The 17,037-nt window shown below is 33.7% G+C and overlaps 1 protein-coding gene across 2 annotated transcripts; it reads left to right on the top strand.

Annotated features, from left to right (window-relative positions):
• Positions 1–4,575: 4,575 nt before the first annotated feature.
• Positions 4,576–7,833, top strand: LOC149558177 (protein LATERAL BRANCHING OXIDOREDUCTASE 1-like). 2 transcript variants are annotated; one of them, XM_089832530.1, is made up of 5 exons: positions 4,576–4,770; positions 4,902–5,223; positions 5,688–5,938; positions 6,648–6,975; positions 7,236–7,833. In XM_089832530.1, exons 2-5 carry the CDS (start codon positions 4,954–4,956, stop codon positions 7,479–7,481), a joined length of 1,095 nt encoding a protein of 364 aa, XP_089688656.1. In that variant the 5' UTR covers positions 4,576–4,770; positions 4,902–4,953; the 3' UTR covers positions 7,482–7,833. The 2 variants fall into 2 exon arrangements, with proteins under 2 accessions (XP_089688656.1, XP_089688655.1); XM_089832529.1 differs by having other exon boundaries at positions 4,576–5,223.
• The last annotated feature ends 9,204 nt before the right edge of the window (positions 7,834–17,037 follow it).

The raw sequence follows: 17,037 nt of genomic DNA, 5'->3' as shown, positions 1-17,037 counted from the left end.
AGGCTTGGGTTAAGATTAGATTAGGCTTGTTAGAGATGGGCAAGTGGATGGCATTTAATGAGGGTGGGTGAAGGAGGAGATATTTGTTGGCTTTGGCTTGGGTTAGCAAGTCTTAACCCATGTTTAGGGAATGTGACAAGGTTGGGGAGGGATTAGGATTAGGGTCAAAGATAAGGATTGACATCTTCTAGAAGAGTCTAGGCTTTGGATGAGGATGAAGACTTTCTAGAAGAGTCTAGAACTTCTTAGGACGAGGATAAATAAGATTTTTAGGAAATAAATAAAGTTTTATTTATTTCAAGAGTTGGGTTGAGGAGATATTTATTAAAATATTTTTAATAAATATGAGGATTAATATTTAATCTTAATTAAATATTTTGAATTGGGATTAGGGGTAGGAAATGATGGGATTAGCCTTTAATCGAAATTAAAGAAAGATTAGAAGATTTTGGAAGAGGTTAGTGATCTTAAGGAAATTGGCCAAGTTTTGAGCAATAAATAAATTATTTATTTATTTTGAAATTTTTGGTCAATTTATTGATTAAATAATTAATAAATAAGGAAATAATGTTTAAATAAGATTTAAACATTTTCGAGAGGGATTCCTTAATTAAATATTTTTAATTGGATTTAATGGCATAAAAATTAATTAATTAATTAATTAATAAATGATGATGTCATCATAGATTTTTTCAGAAAATAAAAATATTTTATTTTTTAAAAGATTTAGGTGTCTACAATTTGTACCCATGCAAGTACACCATAAAATGAGAGATTCAAAGATCAAAATATGAATGCAAATGACGATGCAAACTAATCTAAATGATGAAAGCAATGCAAGAAAGGAAATATAATCTATGAAAGGAAATAACAATGCAATATTAATCTATGAAAACAAATATGGATCTAAGCTAATATGAAAATACAAGGATGGATCATGATGATAGAAGTCATAGATGCATGAGAGAAGAAGACAAGAAGATAGAAGTTCTCCACAAAAAACTTTAATGCTCAAACTCCTCCAAAAAGCACTCTCCAAACCTACAACATAACAATAGCATTATAGTGGACGTCAAAAATGAGGAGAGGGCAATCCCTTATAAATTAAGATTAAAAGACAATAAGATTTAATCAAGGGTGGAGTAAGAATGGTCCATGTGAGTCAAAATTCCACCAATGAGAAAAGAGGAGGAAAATTAAATGGAATCTCACTTAGAAATATATGCATTTAAGTGTAGAGAATTTTTTTTGAAAAATATTTATTTAATTTATTTCCTTTTTTAAGTGGAATTTTATTTATTAATTAAAAGAGGGATTTTTTTTTTATTTAATTAATTAAAAGGGAGCAAGTTCTTTTAATTAAATAGGAAATATTTAATTTTTTTTAAAAGAGGGGTTTTTCTCCTAATTAATTAAATGTGGATTAATTATTTAATTAAAAGAGAGGTTTTCTTTTAATTAAATAAGACTTAGGATAAAATGATCAAACCTTTAGGAAATATTGAAATACTTAAATTAATTACAATTTGATCAAAGTAATTGATTAAATTAATTACAATTTGATCAAAGTAATTGATTTGAATTGATTTAATAAAATATTGCAAACTATTGATTCAAGAAATTTGATAAATTGAATAATGGGGGCCCATAATTTAGGCGACCATTTTAGGGTGCATACAACACTAATTACTAATTTTATTTTTGTTAATGTTATAAACTAGAGAGAAATTGCAGAGATAATTCACAATGCAATGCAAATAAGAAACTATGATCCTCAAAACAACCCACAAAAATGGGCTCATTATTGCAAATGGTGTCATTTCTCCTCTCCTTGCATCTTGGAATTAGTGAAACATCACTTCTTAATTCACCCATCCTTGCTATTAATTGCACCTTCTTTCCTATTAATGATATCATAATCAATACAAGACATGACATCCACAGGTAGCCTGTCATCACCCCTCCAAGTCATCTTTCCTTCACACTTCACTACCACATTAGTAACACCATCGACCACTGTGTTGGATTCACAATAGACATGAGAAATGTAATAGTCTTTCATAGAACTTAAGATATCAATAGTTTCTTTTAAAATATTATCAATATTCCAAGAAGGTTTAAAGGCCCCATTCAAGCAATTGACAATGTTCATGAAATCTCATTCCAACCAAAGCTTAGATATACCCTAGTCTTTAGTCTATTTGATTATCTAGAAAGTGGACATTGCCTCAACAACATGGTTGGTCAAAATTCCCAAGGGGAAAGCCACCGAAATTGCTCACAAATTTGTTTAGTCCATGTGTTTTGAGTTCTTTGAGGGTGGATCCTACATCTTCCTGACTTTGAAGGATTGATTACTTTGTCTTTCCTTAGTAAATGTGGATACCCATGATTCAAAGTACAAAAATCATGCTATGTTTGCATTTGAACTTACATAAAAAAAATTAAACATTTTGTGAATACTTTTGTAAGGCCAAAGAAATCAGAGGCGACTTGATGTTAGGGTTTTAATATTTTTCCAATAAAAGAGGGTTTCAACAATTCATATGTTGAAAAAAAATCATTTTCTAGATTTGATTGTGTGTGCTTTTAGCATCAATGCTTTAGATCACACTTTGTGGTCCATTATCAAGATGAGAGAGTGAAGGTTTTTTTAAAACATTAAAAGATGATGGATCAATCTCTCATCTTGATGATGGATCACAAATTGTGATCTGAAATGTCGATACTAAATAAACACACAATCATGTCCAGAAAAAGAGTTGGCTTTAATAAGAGGGGTTAAAATTTATCTCAGTAAAACAAAAAATAGAGTATGGGCATCGAACAACCTCGTAATGATCCACCAACTGATTTAAGTATTGGGTAAAATCCAAAGGTAGTTTCCCCTATTAACAATGTCCCAATTTTGCATTTAATCATAAGCCCATTTGGCCAAATAGCTAGCAAATCCATTCCATTCCCTAGGGATATGAGTGAAGCAACAAAGTCCAAATAAGCACATAAATTAAGAATCTAGTCAACAACAAACTACCAAATAACATACTCAAAGCGTTGCTAAGTCAACAAATGAACAACCAATTGTAAGCTTCATGACATACAAAATAGCCATAACCTCCATCAAGTTGTTTGTATGGTGACCTTTATAAATAGAGAACATAACCTGAACTATTCCCAATGTCTCTACAAACTCCCCCAACACCTACAGGACATGGGTTTCCATGAGAAGACCCATGTGTATTGTTTCTTAAAATGCCCCATGGAGGAGGACTCCATGTCCCCACACTATTAATCTTTAGGGTAGGGTGTCTGTATCTATTTTGCATGAGATGTCAATGTGAGGAATGAAGATGGAGACCATTATAGAAAATAACATCATTAGAATCGGTAACCTTTGTCATATCACATTTTTCAAGATAGTTTCTCATAAAGAATCCTCAACATTACATCTCGGAAGGTCTGACGATTCCTCTATCCAAATATGCCAAATAATAAAAGAAGGATCAAGAGTACAAGCCACCTGAAGAAAATAAGTTTTGACAAAGGCCTTTCCCCAATGAAGAAAGAAACATGCAAACATGCTTAACTCTATACATCTCACCAAAGATGTCAAATACGTCTACTGGAGCACTGGAAAAAGTGATGGAAAACACTTTCCTCACTATTATGACACAACACACACATTGAGGGACTTTGGAAATCACACTTGCATAAACCACCAGCCACATGACATTTAGATCATGAGAACGTGTATGAAATATGTTTGCTCCAAAAAACCTAAACAAATAGAAATTCCTTTTTCACTCATTAATTTTTTGAAGTATTTGTAATAATAATTTGCATTAAATACATCATATAAGATGGACCAAAAGAAAAAAGAACAATTATTTTAAAAGATTATGTCCATATGAATATTGTAGGTATGCCTTCCCTCAACATTATTTTTAGAAAAAATAAATTAAAAAAAATACAAAACAGCTATCCAATACATCAAGCAAAACCCCCCAAAAAAGCAGCAAAGATTAAAAAATGGGATTTATAAGGATGATTTGCACTCGAGATGGGGAAATGATCGTGGAAGATTTTTAGCCATGTGAGTATTGACAATTGTACATATGCCTTCTTTCCACCTCTTTTATTGGAGAAAAGAAAAGAAAATTATAAAGAACAGTTACATCAAGCAAACCGAGAAAAAGCGACTGTATCTAGTAATATAAAACAGAACAGCTTAACAGGCACACTCGAACCATTGAATTTTTCAGCCTTCCAGTGGGCCCAGCTACTACTAGCCAATAGTACGAGACCAATGCATAACAGTGGTCATGCAGTGGTCCTATTGAGCAAAATTTGGAAGAAAATAATTACAGAAACTGACCACAGAAAAAAGATTTTAAAATATGAGATTAACCAAAACCAATATTTTGTAGAGTACAGGAATAAAAGATGAAATATTGAGGTTTAAAAGCTAATTTGACTGTGAGCCATGTAATAAACAAAAGCTATAATGAATCAAATATATAAAAAATGTACAGTGTACCAGACAGACAAAACAATTTACCAGCATGAGACAATGTTTAGCCACAAATCAATACATGAGACATGAAATTCGCTGTTCTAATAACAAAACCATTTCTTCTGAAGAAGAAAACTCAACGTGATACTCGTCAGGAACAGCTTATGGTTGATGGATAAAAAAAGGATTTTCCCACGGTACTCGAATTTCAATGACAATACAGCTGTAATGTAATTCAACATGTTTTTAAACACATTGTAAGGTTTGCAATTTTCTAATTTGGACGATTGGTTCAAGGGGAATCTAACCAGTACTTGGCATTACATAAGCATTTATATAATATGAAATGTAGATATCATACTTAGCGCAATATTTATATTCTGTTTAGGGATGAAGAGGATGCCTATCACTCTTTTTATTGAATCGATCAATTGAGCATCATGGTGAATTCATCCCCTGTATTTGATCCTTCCCAGAGTTCTTCAAAAAGTTTTTCAATTCCTGTTGTTCATGAATTGGCATCTCAGCACTTTCACAGTCTTCCTGAAAAGTATATCAGATCAGAAGAAGACCGCCCAAATGATTTTTCTCATCCTCAAATGGACGTCCCTGTAATTGACATGGGCATGTTTTTGAGCGATTCGGAATCCTGCAGGCACAAGGAGATGGAAAAGCTTGATAATGCATGCCGCCAATGGGGATTTTTTCAAGTGGGTACATCAAATTGAGTATTAAACAAACAATTGGTAGAAAGTAGTTTACATACAAGAAATTTGGCAATTTTAATGCAAGATTGCAAGTCTCCTTCTCAATGTGTTTGTAGTTCGTACTAACATTAACATTGTGATTGTAATAAGTTTTGTACTAACATAATAGGTAGTTTCATGTATGTGTTTCTTATATATGATCCATCTTATTAGAGACCCATTTTTCCTATAAGAAAACCAGCAGGGGCCTTGACATTTTGACAGGATCTGAGAAAATGTCTCCTTTCTTAGAATATGGGAATTGCTTAAAGACCCTTCAATGCTTCATAAGATGGAGTTGTTTTCTATGTGACATTACACATTAGTAGTTTACAAGCTATTTCTCATGCCATTACCCGTATGATGCCATTTGTTTTATCCTCCTAATTGATTTCTTTGCTAAGAAGGTATGTGTGCCATTATAACAGGCTGTCAATCATGGAATTCCTGTGTCTCTGATGCAAAGAATGAAGGGAATTGGGAGGGAATTCGTTCAACTACCATTGGAAGAAAAGCTCAAATACAAAAGAATAGAGAGTGTCAGTGAACTTGAAGGTTATGGCCAGACATTTTACTCAGATGACCAAATACGGGACTGGACAGATACCTTGTTCTTGGCAACTCTACCTCCAGAGGATAGAAAAATGAACCTTTGGCCAACAAAGCCAGCGGATTTCAGGTACTTGAACATTTTTACAGCAATAAAATCCTGAGATCATATTCGATTTGTATATGAATCTAGTAATTAAATTGCCATATACATTAGATTTATTTTTATATGATATAAATATGGCGCTCTGCAATTTAAAGGCATACTCAATGCAATCATACTGAAAAATGGAAAAAACAGACACCTATAGATTAGATGGTTGCTGACCTGATTGTATAATTATTTTAAGTGAAACACTTTCAACAGATTTTGCAGTTCACATTTTTCACATTGCAGATTATTCATATCAGTTAATTGAAAGTATTTATGAAGGTTGACAGTGAACAAAAACTTATGTATTCTAACATTTTTTCATAAATTTACTTTATTTTGTGATATTGCTATCAGAATTTGACTCTGTGATTTTGAGTCAAACTTATTGACTTATGTTTTATGAGTAGTGATTCAACATGAATCTATCTCTCATGAGAATAAATGGAACACTTAGCACTCATTGAATCTAGGTGATGCTCACAAGAATGAAACACCCGAACTTCTGAAAAAGTCACCCATCCCAGTGCTTATTTTATTTTATCAAATCCTTTTTAGTGTGATCTCACAATCATATATGCCTGCCACTTTATGCTTTGTAATAATCCACTAGATGAATAATAGCTTTTCACTCTGTTTATCATTTTCATTTATTTTTTGATGTGATTGCGCTGCCTTTTTTCTGCAGAGACACGGTGGATGAATACGCTGTTGAAACTAAAAAGCTTGGCCAAACAATTCTTTCCCTTTTATCAGAGACAGTTGGGCTAAAAACAGACGACCGTTTGATTAACATGTGTGGCAAAACAGTACAGACAATGAGAGTGAATTACTACCCACCATGCCCAAGACCAGATCTTGTTTTAGGATTAAGCCCTCATTCAGATGCGAGTGGTTTGACATTGTTGCTACAGGATGATGAAACAGTTGGGCTACATATACATAAAGATGACAAATGGATTCCTGTTCAACCAATCCCTGGTGCCTTGGTTATCAATATTGGGGACATGATTGAGGTAATGATGAAGTTTAAACAATATGTAGGATCTATCAAATTATGCTGATTTGTTTCAAAGATCGTTTCTAGAGATGCATAATTTTGAATTTTTCATCCAATCTGTGAATGATTGTCTGGATTTAAGATTTTATATATTGAACAAAACTCTTTTCTCTCCATTCTTGATGGTGTATTATATGGGTTTGATGAATGAGAATTGATGTTTGATGCCACCTTATTGATATCAAATCTAAATTTTGTTTTTGTGTTTTGATTTAGGTGATAAGCAATGGAATGTATAAGAGCATTAGGCATAGAGTGGTGACAAACAGGGACAAGGATCGAATCTCCATTGCCATGTTTTTGAGTCCAAGTGGAGAATGTGAAGTGGGTCCTGCCCCAGAGCTTGCAGATGAATTGCATCCTTGTCAATACAGAACATTCATTCTTAAGGATTATATGGAATTTTATTTTGTCCTCAAACTTGATAAGAACGCAAGCATTGAATTTACCAAAATCAAGTGATCAGGGATTGTTCAACGTTGGGCGGGATTAACAAATTAGTGTTTGTTGGACTTAATATTCTAATGGTAGTCAATAATAATTGTTGCACATGTGGCAAGCCTTCTTGAGTTGTTGGCAACACAAGTTTAGTTTAGGATTGAGTCAAAGAGTTCTAGTTAGAATCAAGTTCTTATTGTAGATGTGTTTGAGTTAGGTGTCCATATATTTCAGTTAACTGTCAAGTTTGTGTGTTGTCAATCATGAAGTAGTTTGTTGTAAATCTAATCAACAATCATTTAGGAATGTTGTTGGGTCAGCTATTATATAAATTTGCATCTATTAATCAATAGAATAACAAGTTAGAAGTTCTTTATTTCTCCTCTTTGTTTTTGTTGTTCTATTTTCCTAATATGGTATCAGAGCTATCTTCCTATTAAGTTTTATTTTTTAGAGAAGAAGTTGTTAAGAAGATGAGGTCAAGAGAAGAACCACCAGATGATTATAATCTCATTGAAAAATTTGTTTGATTTTGAAGAGATCAATGTTGTGAAAACTAGGAAAGAATGTGGTAGAGGCTAAATAAATCCTTTAATAGTCTAAGGTGCTATAGGATCAAAGAAGCTATACCTTTACAAGGGTTATGAGACATTCTATGTGGAGATGGTTTGTCCAATAGTTTGGGGAGATCTGAAAATCTAGAAGCTTGACATGGTATATTTACGAGGGTTATGAGACATTTCATGTGGAGATGGTGTGTTGAATGGTGTTTCAAAGCTGAATGATAGCTGCATAACTATGAGAAAGTCTTACTCCTCTATGCTATATTTTTAAAGTATAATTTCTAGATAATGTTTCCTTTAGTTGTCACATTAAGTGGGGGTGTTGGAGCTAATGTTCTAACAATAGTCAATAATAATTGTTGCACATGTGATTGTTGGCAACATAAGTTTAGTTTAGGATTGAGTCAAAGAGTTCTAGTTTGAATCAAGTTCTTATTGTACATGTGTTTGAGTTAGGTGTCCATATGTTTAGTTAGTTGTTGAGCTTGTGTGTTGAGTCAATCATGAAGTAGTTTGTTGTAAATCTAAATAGCAGTCATTTAGGAATGTTGTTGGGTCAACTATTGTATAAATTTGCATATATTATTCAATAAAATAACAAGCCAGAAGTTCTTTCTTTCTCCTCTTTGTTTCTACTATTCTATTTTTTCAATAGTGGCCAAAAAATGCCTACATTATATTCAATCCTCGGCATTTGTTGTGTTCATGTCATGCATTTATTTGGGCTTTCAATTTGAGCAGGTGGTTAGTATCCTGGTTCATTACAGGATGAAATAATAATAATAATCATTTGATCCGATTCTGTCAATGGTATGAATGATCATTAATTGGAATAATGGTTCTTTAAGATATGAGATTGTGTTTCAGATGATATTGGTGAAATGTATGTTCTTTTAGGGCCCATTTGGTTGCGGGAATAGGAATAGCTATTATGGGATACTTATTCCGGAATAGAAAATGGGGGTGCATATTCCTATTCTCTGTTTGGTTCAGCCAAAATTTGATGGGGAATTCGCAAACCCAAAAAATTTATGTTTTCTAAATTAAATAAAATTGGAATAGGAATACGAATTCCACTTCCACCTATTTGGGTGGAACTGTAAAACCTCATTTTTGGGCCAAAATTGGAATGCGTATTCCTATTTTATTTTGTATTCCAATTCCAATTTGGTGCATCCAAACGAAGAATTCAAAAAATTTAGAATTTAAATATGCCTATTCTGCTTGTATTCCTATTGCCAAACAGGCCCTTATTTCTGCATTTTAAGTAGAGAGATTTTTTATTGAAGAGGTGTCACTTTACTTTATAATTTAAAATTGGATATAAGTAAAATTTATTTTAAAATTAAAAGATAAATTTATTTTAGGTATTGTTTGTTTATTTAAGTAAATGGATGCTATATGTATTTCTTTAATAAATATTATCAAGAATATTTTGTAGTATTTTATACAGATATAATGTTGTAATTTTTTTAATTTAGATATTAGATTTCATGGTTGGTTATATATTTGGAGGAATATTAGTTTTAATTTATATAAAATAATTTATTTTTTAAATTATAGCAATAACTAAAACAAGGGGGTTGACTCTTACAAAGTCACAATCATAGGATTGTCATTATAACAAATATATAATAGATGGCTATTGAAGGTATACAATCAGTTGGAAAAACATAAAAGAAAGATAGTTAGATGAGTACAAGACCTTAAAAGGTCAAACAACATAGGTCTCAGAGTAGCAAACTAACTATTGAAATGATCATAATCCCCTTGGTATAAGCAGGGATGTCAAAGGTATTAGCCTAAATAAAAACATTTCTCTCGTTTGTTTAGTGGCTTTTTTATAATCTGCATTTGAAATTTTTTTTGTTTGTTTCAAAATTAGCAAAATGGAATTACAATACCGAACTTCTAATTTTGTCTCAAAACCATGTTATCATACTTCCTACTAGCAACTAGAAATTGAAAATCGAAACTCGATTATGCTTTTTGAGGAGCGTAAAGAAATTAGATTGGAGTATTTTTTGGAGTCTATCTTCAACTCCAAGCTCATGCATAAAAATGTATCTTTTCACTCATCTTTTGAGTGAAACAAACGATACAAGTAAAATCCCAAAAATAGAAATAAAGATTTACAAAACCTTGATTAGGCTAAATCGAGATTTGTAGAAATATCGATTTCTACAATTCCACAAACCAAATGGACCGTAAATGTAGATCTGCCTTCTACCTACAAAACCCCTTTCCACCTCAATATGATTAGCAAAGAAAACAATAAACAAAATAGAGCACATAAGCTAACATCCATCTACCATTCACCTATACATCCACATAAATGAGCCCACAAGAAATTACAAATCTACTCTCCACCTTAATAGGAGACTCAACAACTTCCTTTCAACATGAGAAAACATTATTTACTTCATAGGTGATTTCTCCACCTGAGTGAAAAAAGAAATATAAGGAAAATATATAGAACCTACCTCTAGATTACTATGGACAAGATTGTTCAAAGGGAACAAAGCCACCTCAAAATTGTTGCACAACATAGTCATCCCAAAATGTAGACCTAATATCCCAAATACAGTGGAGTCACTCACTTCTAGGCTAAACTTCCACACAACAAGAAACAAAGATTAAACACTATTTGGAATATAGATGGAAGGGGTGACAAAAACCCAATCGAAACCATTAAATGCAAGCATATCCAAGCTTCGGCAGCTAAAATGATAATAAACTATTCACCAACCAACCAAACACCACCTAGGTCATCTTCCTCTTTTGCAATCTTAGAGTTTTAGTGTCTTTGCCTACTCCTCTTTGCATTCATTCTTGAGTTGGCTTGGTTGTAAGGACTAACATCCTTCTAAGCATGCCACATCAATGTAAACCCGAAAAATGCGAAATTCATAAAATCCAAATAAGGATTGACTAGTCAAAACAATTAAATAATTCTTGAATAAATCATAAATTCTAAAGAATAATAATTTGTTTACAATTAATGTTGACTAATTCGTTATGCATCCCATAGTACCTAGTATGGTACAAAAAAAACCACGAATCATGATACATATGATTGCCTTCAGACAACCATTTTTCTAGCAAGTCTCTATCTCCTAAGCCCTCAAACATGTGTTCATCTGCATCTCAAGACAGGAGTGTGGCCTAGGCACTTTTACTACCCAACCATAGAGTGGTTAGCTCCGGCTCTAAGGTCCTTCCTAAAATGAAGAACTCCCTAACCCTTCCTATCACAACTCGTCCTTTCATAGACTGAGTAAATTGGTGTTTGTACTCCCGCATGGATTTTTGTAAAAAAACTATATAAAAATTACTGAGATGAAATTACTTCTATAATGCGAGCATTAAAATGGGGGATTCATTATTCTCTTCATGCATTGGGTGGCATTAAAACGATAACTAGTGGGAACTAAATGCATAGTTACTCAAGGGAAGAGTAACCAAGGGGAAAGCACTATTTTCTTCGAGGTTAGTTATGCACTAAAGCATTCTCTTATTCCTATGAAGGCACTACAGAAAGGTTGTTTTAATTCACTCAAAGAGATTGGAGAATGGTTCATTTTATAGCACTCGGTTTCATTAGTTTCATGACATTTTTTGTTGTCCATTCTAGTCTTGGGCGAAGGAATATGGCTAGTAATGAAAGAAGATGTGGATTGTGAGAAGTTTCTTCAATGGCCAAATATTTTCATTGGAGCTTTTCTTATGCCCGTCTCTCTAGCCAGCTTGGTGGGTGCTAGCTACGAAGCCACATGCATGTTCTAGCTTTACATGTTCACTTTAGTTTTAGTTAGTATTCTCTTGCTCTTCTTTGCTATCTTTTCCTTCGTTGTCACAAGCAAGGGTTGTCGATATCCCATTCTAGGTAGAAGGTATAAATAATACACCTTGGTAGGCTACTCAAAATGGTTTTAGAAGAGAATGGAGAATAAAAACCACTAGAATAAAAATCAAAAAACTGCCATGAGCAATTCATACATGCAAAAACTTGCTCACAATTTGGCCAACCAAGTTGCAAAGGAGTTTTACAAAAGAAATCTAACTCCTACTCAAGCTTACAATCACCAGTGTTATGGATGCCTCAAAATTTCTCAGAGATCATCATCATAGCAACAACTATTTTGCTAAACAACTAGGGTTTATAGTGAGGGAAGTGAACATTCTCGAAGTTCAATTTTTATCCATGTTCAAATTCAACATGCATATATCAATTGGGAGGGGGATAATATTATACAATGCCAAATTTGGGAGAAGGGAACAATGATGATGGCAAAAGGAGGAGGAGGTTTTGGGGAAAGAAGCTAAAATCAACAGGAAATTTGGCATTAACGGTCATACTAGGTTCCTTAAATTATTTTCTGAATCATATTTTCCATGTTTATCACTTAGTGTTGTAAATTTTGTTTCTTTTTAAACAAAACCAGTGGATGTGTTGGATTGTATGTTACTTAAAATCTAACAAGTGTTTGATATCCAATAAGTGTTTGATCATTGCATGTTGCTTAAAATCCATATACATACCAAGTTTTGGATTTATTTTCATGAATGTTAATACAGTCCTAATATCCTTAGAATTCTACATTTTAAAAACTCTACCATAGGCGAGTTAATCCACTTGATAGCAACTAAAAATAGTGGTCATTATGCACATTTCAAATGGTGTCATATGTTGAGGTTGTGCATTTAAGGAATCCTATTGATTTGGGTGGTTTTCATGCTACACATTCCAAACCAAATAATAATCATGGTTAGTGTGATGAACCCTTGCACAAGTTTCTTGAGTTAATCATGTCTAGACCAAACACATCCAAGGAAGAAGTGAATGAAATCTTGTTTGACATTGCTAACTAGTTGAAGTTCTTGATGTAACCTTAGAAACACATGCCCATGTCATACAAAGTCTACATTATTGTCTCTTTGTGCATCCAAGAGTAATGTATCCTTGCATATCTAATTTGGACCATACCGATTAGTAATCAAATTTATTGTGTTTTATTTCTATATTGGTGAAGGTATAGGATTGTAATTAAATTACTATTGTTTATATATAAAACGAAGCATTTTATCTTATTTCAATCCTTTACTTAAAATTATCTAGCATGTTCTATAGCATTCAATCATGAATACTCCCTTAAGGTATGCTATAGGTTAGTTGTATTGCACGGGGCAGATAAACAGTTGTGATATAGAATTGGGGTATTATTATTAGATGAATTGATTCAAGGGAAGTAGGAACTCCTATATCCAATTGAGGAAACCTTACTAAGAAAAGTAAATGTTTATTTTTATGTGTTAAGGGAGAGTATTATACTTAATTAGCAGTCCTTATGCCTCTACTAGGGGAGCACGATGGTGAGTAATCTTGAGGGATGTTGTTTCCCTTGCACCACAAATAACATACCAAGGATAAAAGGGTAGCTACTAAGTTGGTTTGTAATTAGGTTTGTGGTGTCAACCAAATAGTTGTTACATAGATTATCCACTTAAGAATTTATTCCAGAGATGCTAAAATCTTTCGAAAGTTTTTCCACCTCAGGCTACCCCTAGAAACACATTGTTCAAACTTTTCTAATGGAGCAACAAAGTTTACCCTTCCCCTCATTTATATACCGGCCAGATTATTTATCGGTTTGAGCTTCTCACCAAAGGGGACATGCTTCCTAGAGGTGGATGAACTTGCTAGAAGCACTCTTACGTTGTTGTGAATGGTCTTTTTAACAACTTCTGTACATGCATCACATATTTAAATGGTTCTACTTTGCAAGAAATAGAGAAGTCAAAGATGTGCTAAAAGGCACAATCTCAAGACACGCAAGGCACTTGATTCATTCTATTTCTAAAGCTTTTAGATTCTTTATCTTATAACTTGAAGACACACGTGATTATCATTCAAATTTTCATTCCAACTTGACGACTGTCATGTCCCCTTTTCAAATAATTAAAAAATAATAAACTTTGCTAAGGCAGGCAGGCTCCAAAAAGGTGAAGTTTCAAAAAAAGGGGCTAATCTTTGGAAACCAATGGACTAATAAATAAAAATTATTATTAAATTATATTTTATTAACCCCTCTTGGACATGAGTTAGGGTTATGCCCTCTTTTAAGGGGTTTGGAGGCATTTTGGGCTCATTCCAGAACTTGATTTTTGCTAATTTTCTTGTTGTTCTTCAGAGGCTGCCAAACCTGTGGAGAAGGAGACCTAAGAATGGGAGTTTGTAAGTTTCTAGGAAGGCTAAGGATGGGAGTTTGAATTCATTCCATGTGCATGCTCATACAGAGTTTTCCTTTGTGCTGAATAGTGCCGATTTGTGGGTTTTCGGGGTTGTTTTTTGTTTGAGTTTGGTGTTTTCAGTTGAGTGTTTCATATCAGTTTTGTTTGCTGCTGTATTTTAGACTTTAAGATGTTAAAATAGAGCTGAATATATGTATTGGGTCATGATTAAACTTCTGAGATAGTTTATGAGTGTTTTTGTGGTGTTTTCGGGCATTGTATGTGTTAATTTCGGGAGCCCGATTGAGCATAGTTTTGTCCTACATTTGTGAGCTATTGTGTAAAGGCTATACAAATCTGGAAATATCATTTTTTAGGTTGTTATGCTGCTGAAATTTTTGTAAAAATGTCCATTCTCAGATTTATTAATAATTTGTGAAGTTGTGAAGTTTTTTTGGCACTAATTTGGACATACCCGATTTGGGTTTTATTGGGAAATTGGCAGATCTTTGTAATATTGGTTGTTTGATTTTAAAGATCAGATTTGAGGCTGGAAATACCATGCAAAATTAGTAAAGGGACATTTCAATGGTATCAGAGCCATGATCTTGCCAGCCTGAGGGTTTGTAGAAGTTGCATGTCAGTTTTAACAACTATTTAGATCTTGCATGTCAGTTTTGACAACTACCCAGATCTTGCATGTCATATTTTATGGTTGCATGTTGCTTCTAATTAGTTGCATGTCAAAATTTATGATCGCATGCAACTAAGTGAAAGAGAAAAAAGATATTTGCAGCGAGAAAAGAATAAAGAAATTTTGATCAAACCCCCAGTTGAAAGCAAAAGTACAAAATCCAAGGATGAAAAAAGTATAGCCGATCCATATGAGATGGCAAAGAAATTCTTCCAAGACATCCAAAATACTCAGAAGAAAATAGTGGATGGTTTGGCGGAAACTACAGAGGCTTTGCGAATATTGACAGAAAAATTACAAGGAGTTGCATCTATTAATGAGAAAGGGAGCACTTCAGAGGAGCCAAGAAATGGGAGATCCACACCATCTAAATCAACCAAAACTATTTTCTTGCTTGTAGATGAGCCACCAGTACCAAATCCAGCCATTAATCTAGTGGAAGAGGTTACAGGTAACTTGATTACATTAAGAGCTACTTACAATGGCTTAGATAATGACTTTCGTAGTTCAGTTCCTTTTAGAGAATATGTGGATATGATGAACACTTTGATGCCCAAGAAAGAGAACAGGAGGGAGCATGACACAAGTGGAAGAGAGCTCAAAAATAAAATAAGCAAGTTTACAGCACCTACTTTTGATGGAACAAATAAAATTTCAGCTAGAGCATGGCTACAAAAATTACAAACTTTCTTCACACTTAACCCCATGAAAGAGAGTGATGCTGTTCAATTTGCAAGTCTACACTTGGAAGATGCAGCCTATGATTGGTGGTATCATGGAATGACTACTCAAGGTCATGATCAGGTAACTACATTTGAAAATTTTAGTCAAAGAGTGATAGATAGATTTGACCTCAAGGATGATAAAGAGTACTTTAAAGAATTGTCAAAGTTGAAGCAAACCAAATCAATTAATGAGTATATAGAAGAATTTCAAAAAGTGGCTGTTATGGTACCTGATATGAGTGAAAAGAGGATTGTTTATCTTTTTCTTGATGGTTTAGAAGATTTTGTTAAGGGTTTAGTTAAGGCTTTCTCACCCTCAACCTTACAGGAAGCTATCAAAAGAAGCTTGCAACTTGAAACTTGCGTGCCTATGAAATCAATCATTAATCAAAAACCCCCAAATCTTTGGCAACATAAGGGAAATTTTCAAAAAAAGACTTTCCCAACACTAACACCAAAAGATGTGACAAATGTGGCAAAAAAGAAGGTAGATGAAGAGACTAGGAGTGAATTACGAAGGAAAAAGCTTTGTTTTACTTGTAGAGAACCATGGGTTCCAAGACACAGATGTTTGGGGAAAGGTCAAGTGCACTATATTGAAGTTGCTTCAGAATCTGATTCAGATGAGCATGAGGAATTTCATGATACTAAGGAGGAGGTAGAAGAAGAGAAAGTAAAAGAAATCAGCAAGGATGGCACTTTAGCAGCATTATCAGGAGTCCCAAGATACCATCCCTTCTGAATTTGAGGGGTACTAGCAGGGAAAAGGTTGACCGTTCTTCTTGATAGTGGGGCAACTCACAATTTTATTGATGAGGGATTTGTCATGAAAAGAGGGCTTAAAGCAAAAGATTTTGAGGGATTTAATGTTACTGTAGCTGATGGATTCACTATGCCTTGCACACGGGTGGTGAAACAACTCAAGATGACCTTAGGAGATTATGAGTTATGTGATGACTTCTATGTGGTTGGTATTGGGGAGACAGATCTTGTATTGGGTGTTCAATGGTTGCACTCTATCGGAGGCTATTACATGAACCATCAAACTATGGAGTTTAAATTTCATTCCAATGGGAAAGAAGTCATATTGAGAGGGTTATCGAATGGAGCACCTAAGGTGGTCTCTGCAAAGAGGATGGAGAGGACTTTTCGAAGAGGACAAGTAACATGGGCAGCAGGAGTCATAATCCAACCAACAAGCTCTCCAAAGAATCAAGGTAATTTCCATTTTGAAATTCAAAATATTCTTGATAAGCATAGTATAGTTTTCAATGATTTGCCTCCAGGATTACCACCAGATAGAGGTTTTGAGCATGTTATAGAGTTAGAACAGGGTGCCAAACCAGTTATAACAACCCCATACTGCC

Source organism: Cupressus sempervirens, chromosome 5, assembly GCF_028749045.1.
Source record: "Cupressus sempervirens isolate cs-2001-9-10 chromosome 5, ASM2874904v1, whole genome shotgun sequence".
NCBI lineage: Eukaryota > Viridiplantae > Streptophyta > Pinopsida > Cupressales > Cupressaceae > Cupressus > Cupressus sempervirens.
Note: the sequence above shows the minus strand (reverse complement) of the source record. Positions and strands in the feature narration are given on the sequence as shown.

What these genes read in the sequence shown, in the direction of transcription:
- LOC149558177 (XM_089832530.1), top strand. Translation starts at nt 4,954, where the DNA reads ATGGTGAATTCATCCCCTGTATTTGATCCTTCCCAGAGTTCTTCAAAA. An exon ending in GCCAATGGGGATTTTTTCAA is followed by an intron (nt 5,224 to 5,687) that starts GTGGGTACATCA and finishes CCATTATAACAG; the next exon opens with GCTGTCAATCATGGAATTCC. An exon ending in ATATTGGGGACATGATTGAG is followed by an intron (nt 6,976 to 7,235) that starts GTAATGATGAAG and finishes GTTTTGATTTAG; the next exon opens with GTGATAAGCAATGGAATGTA.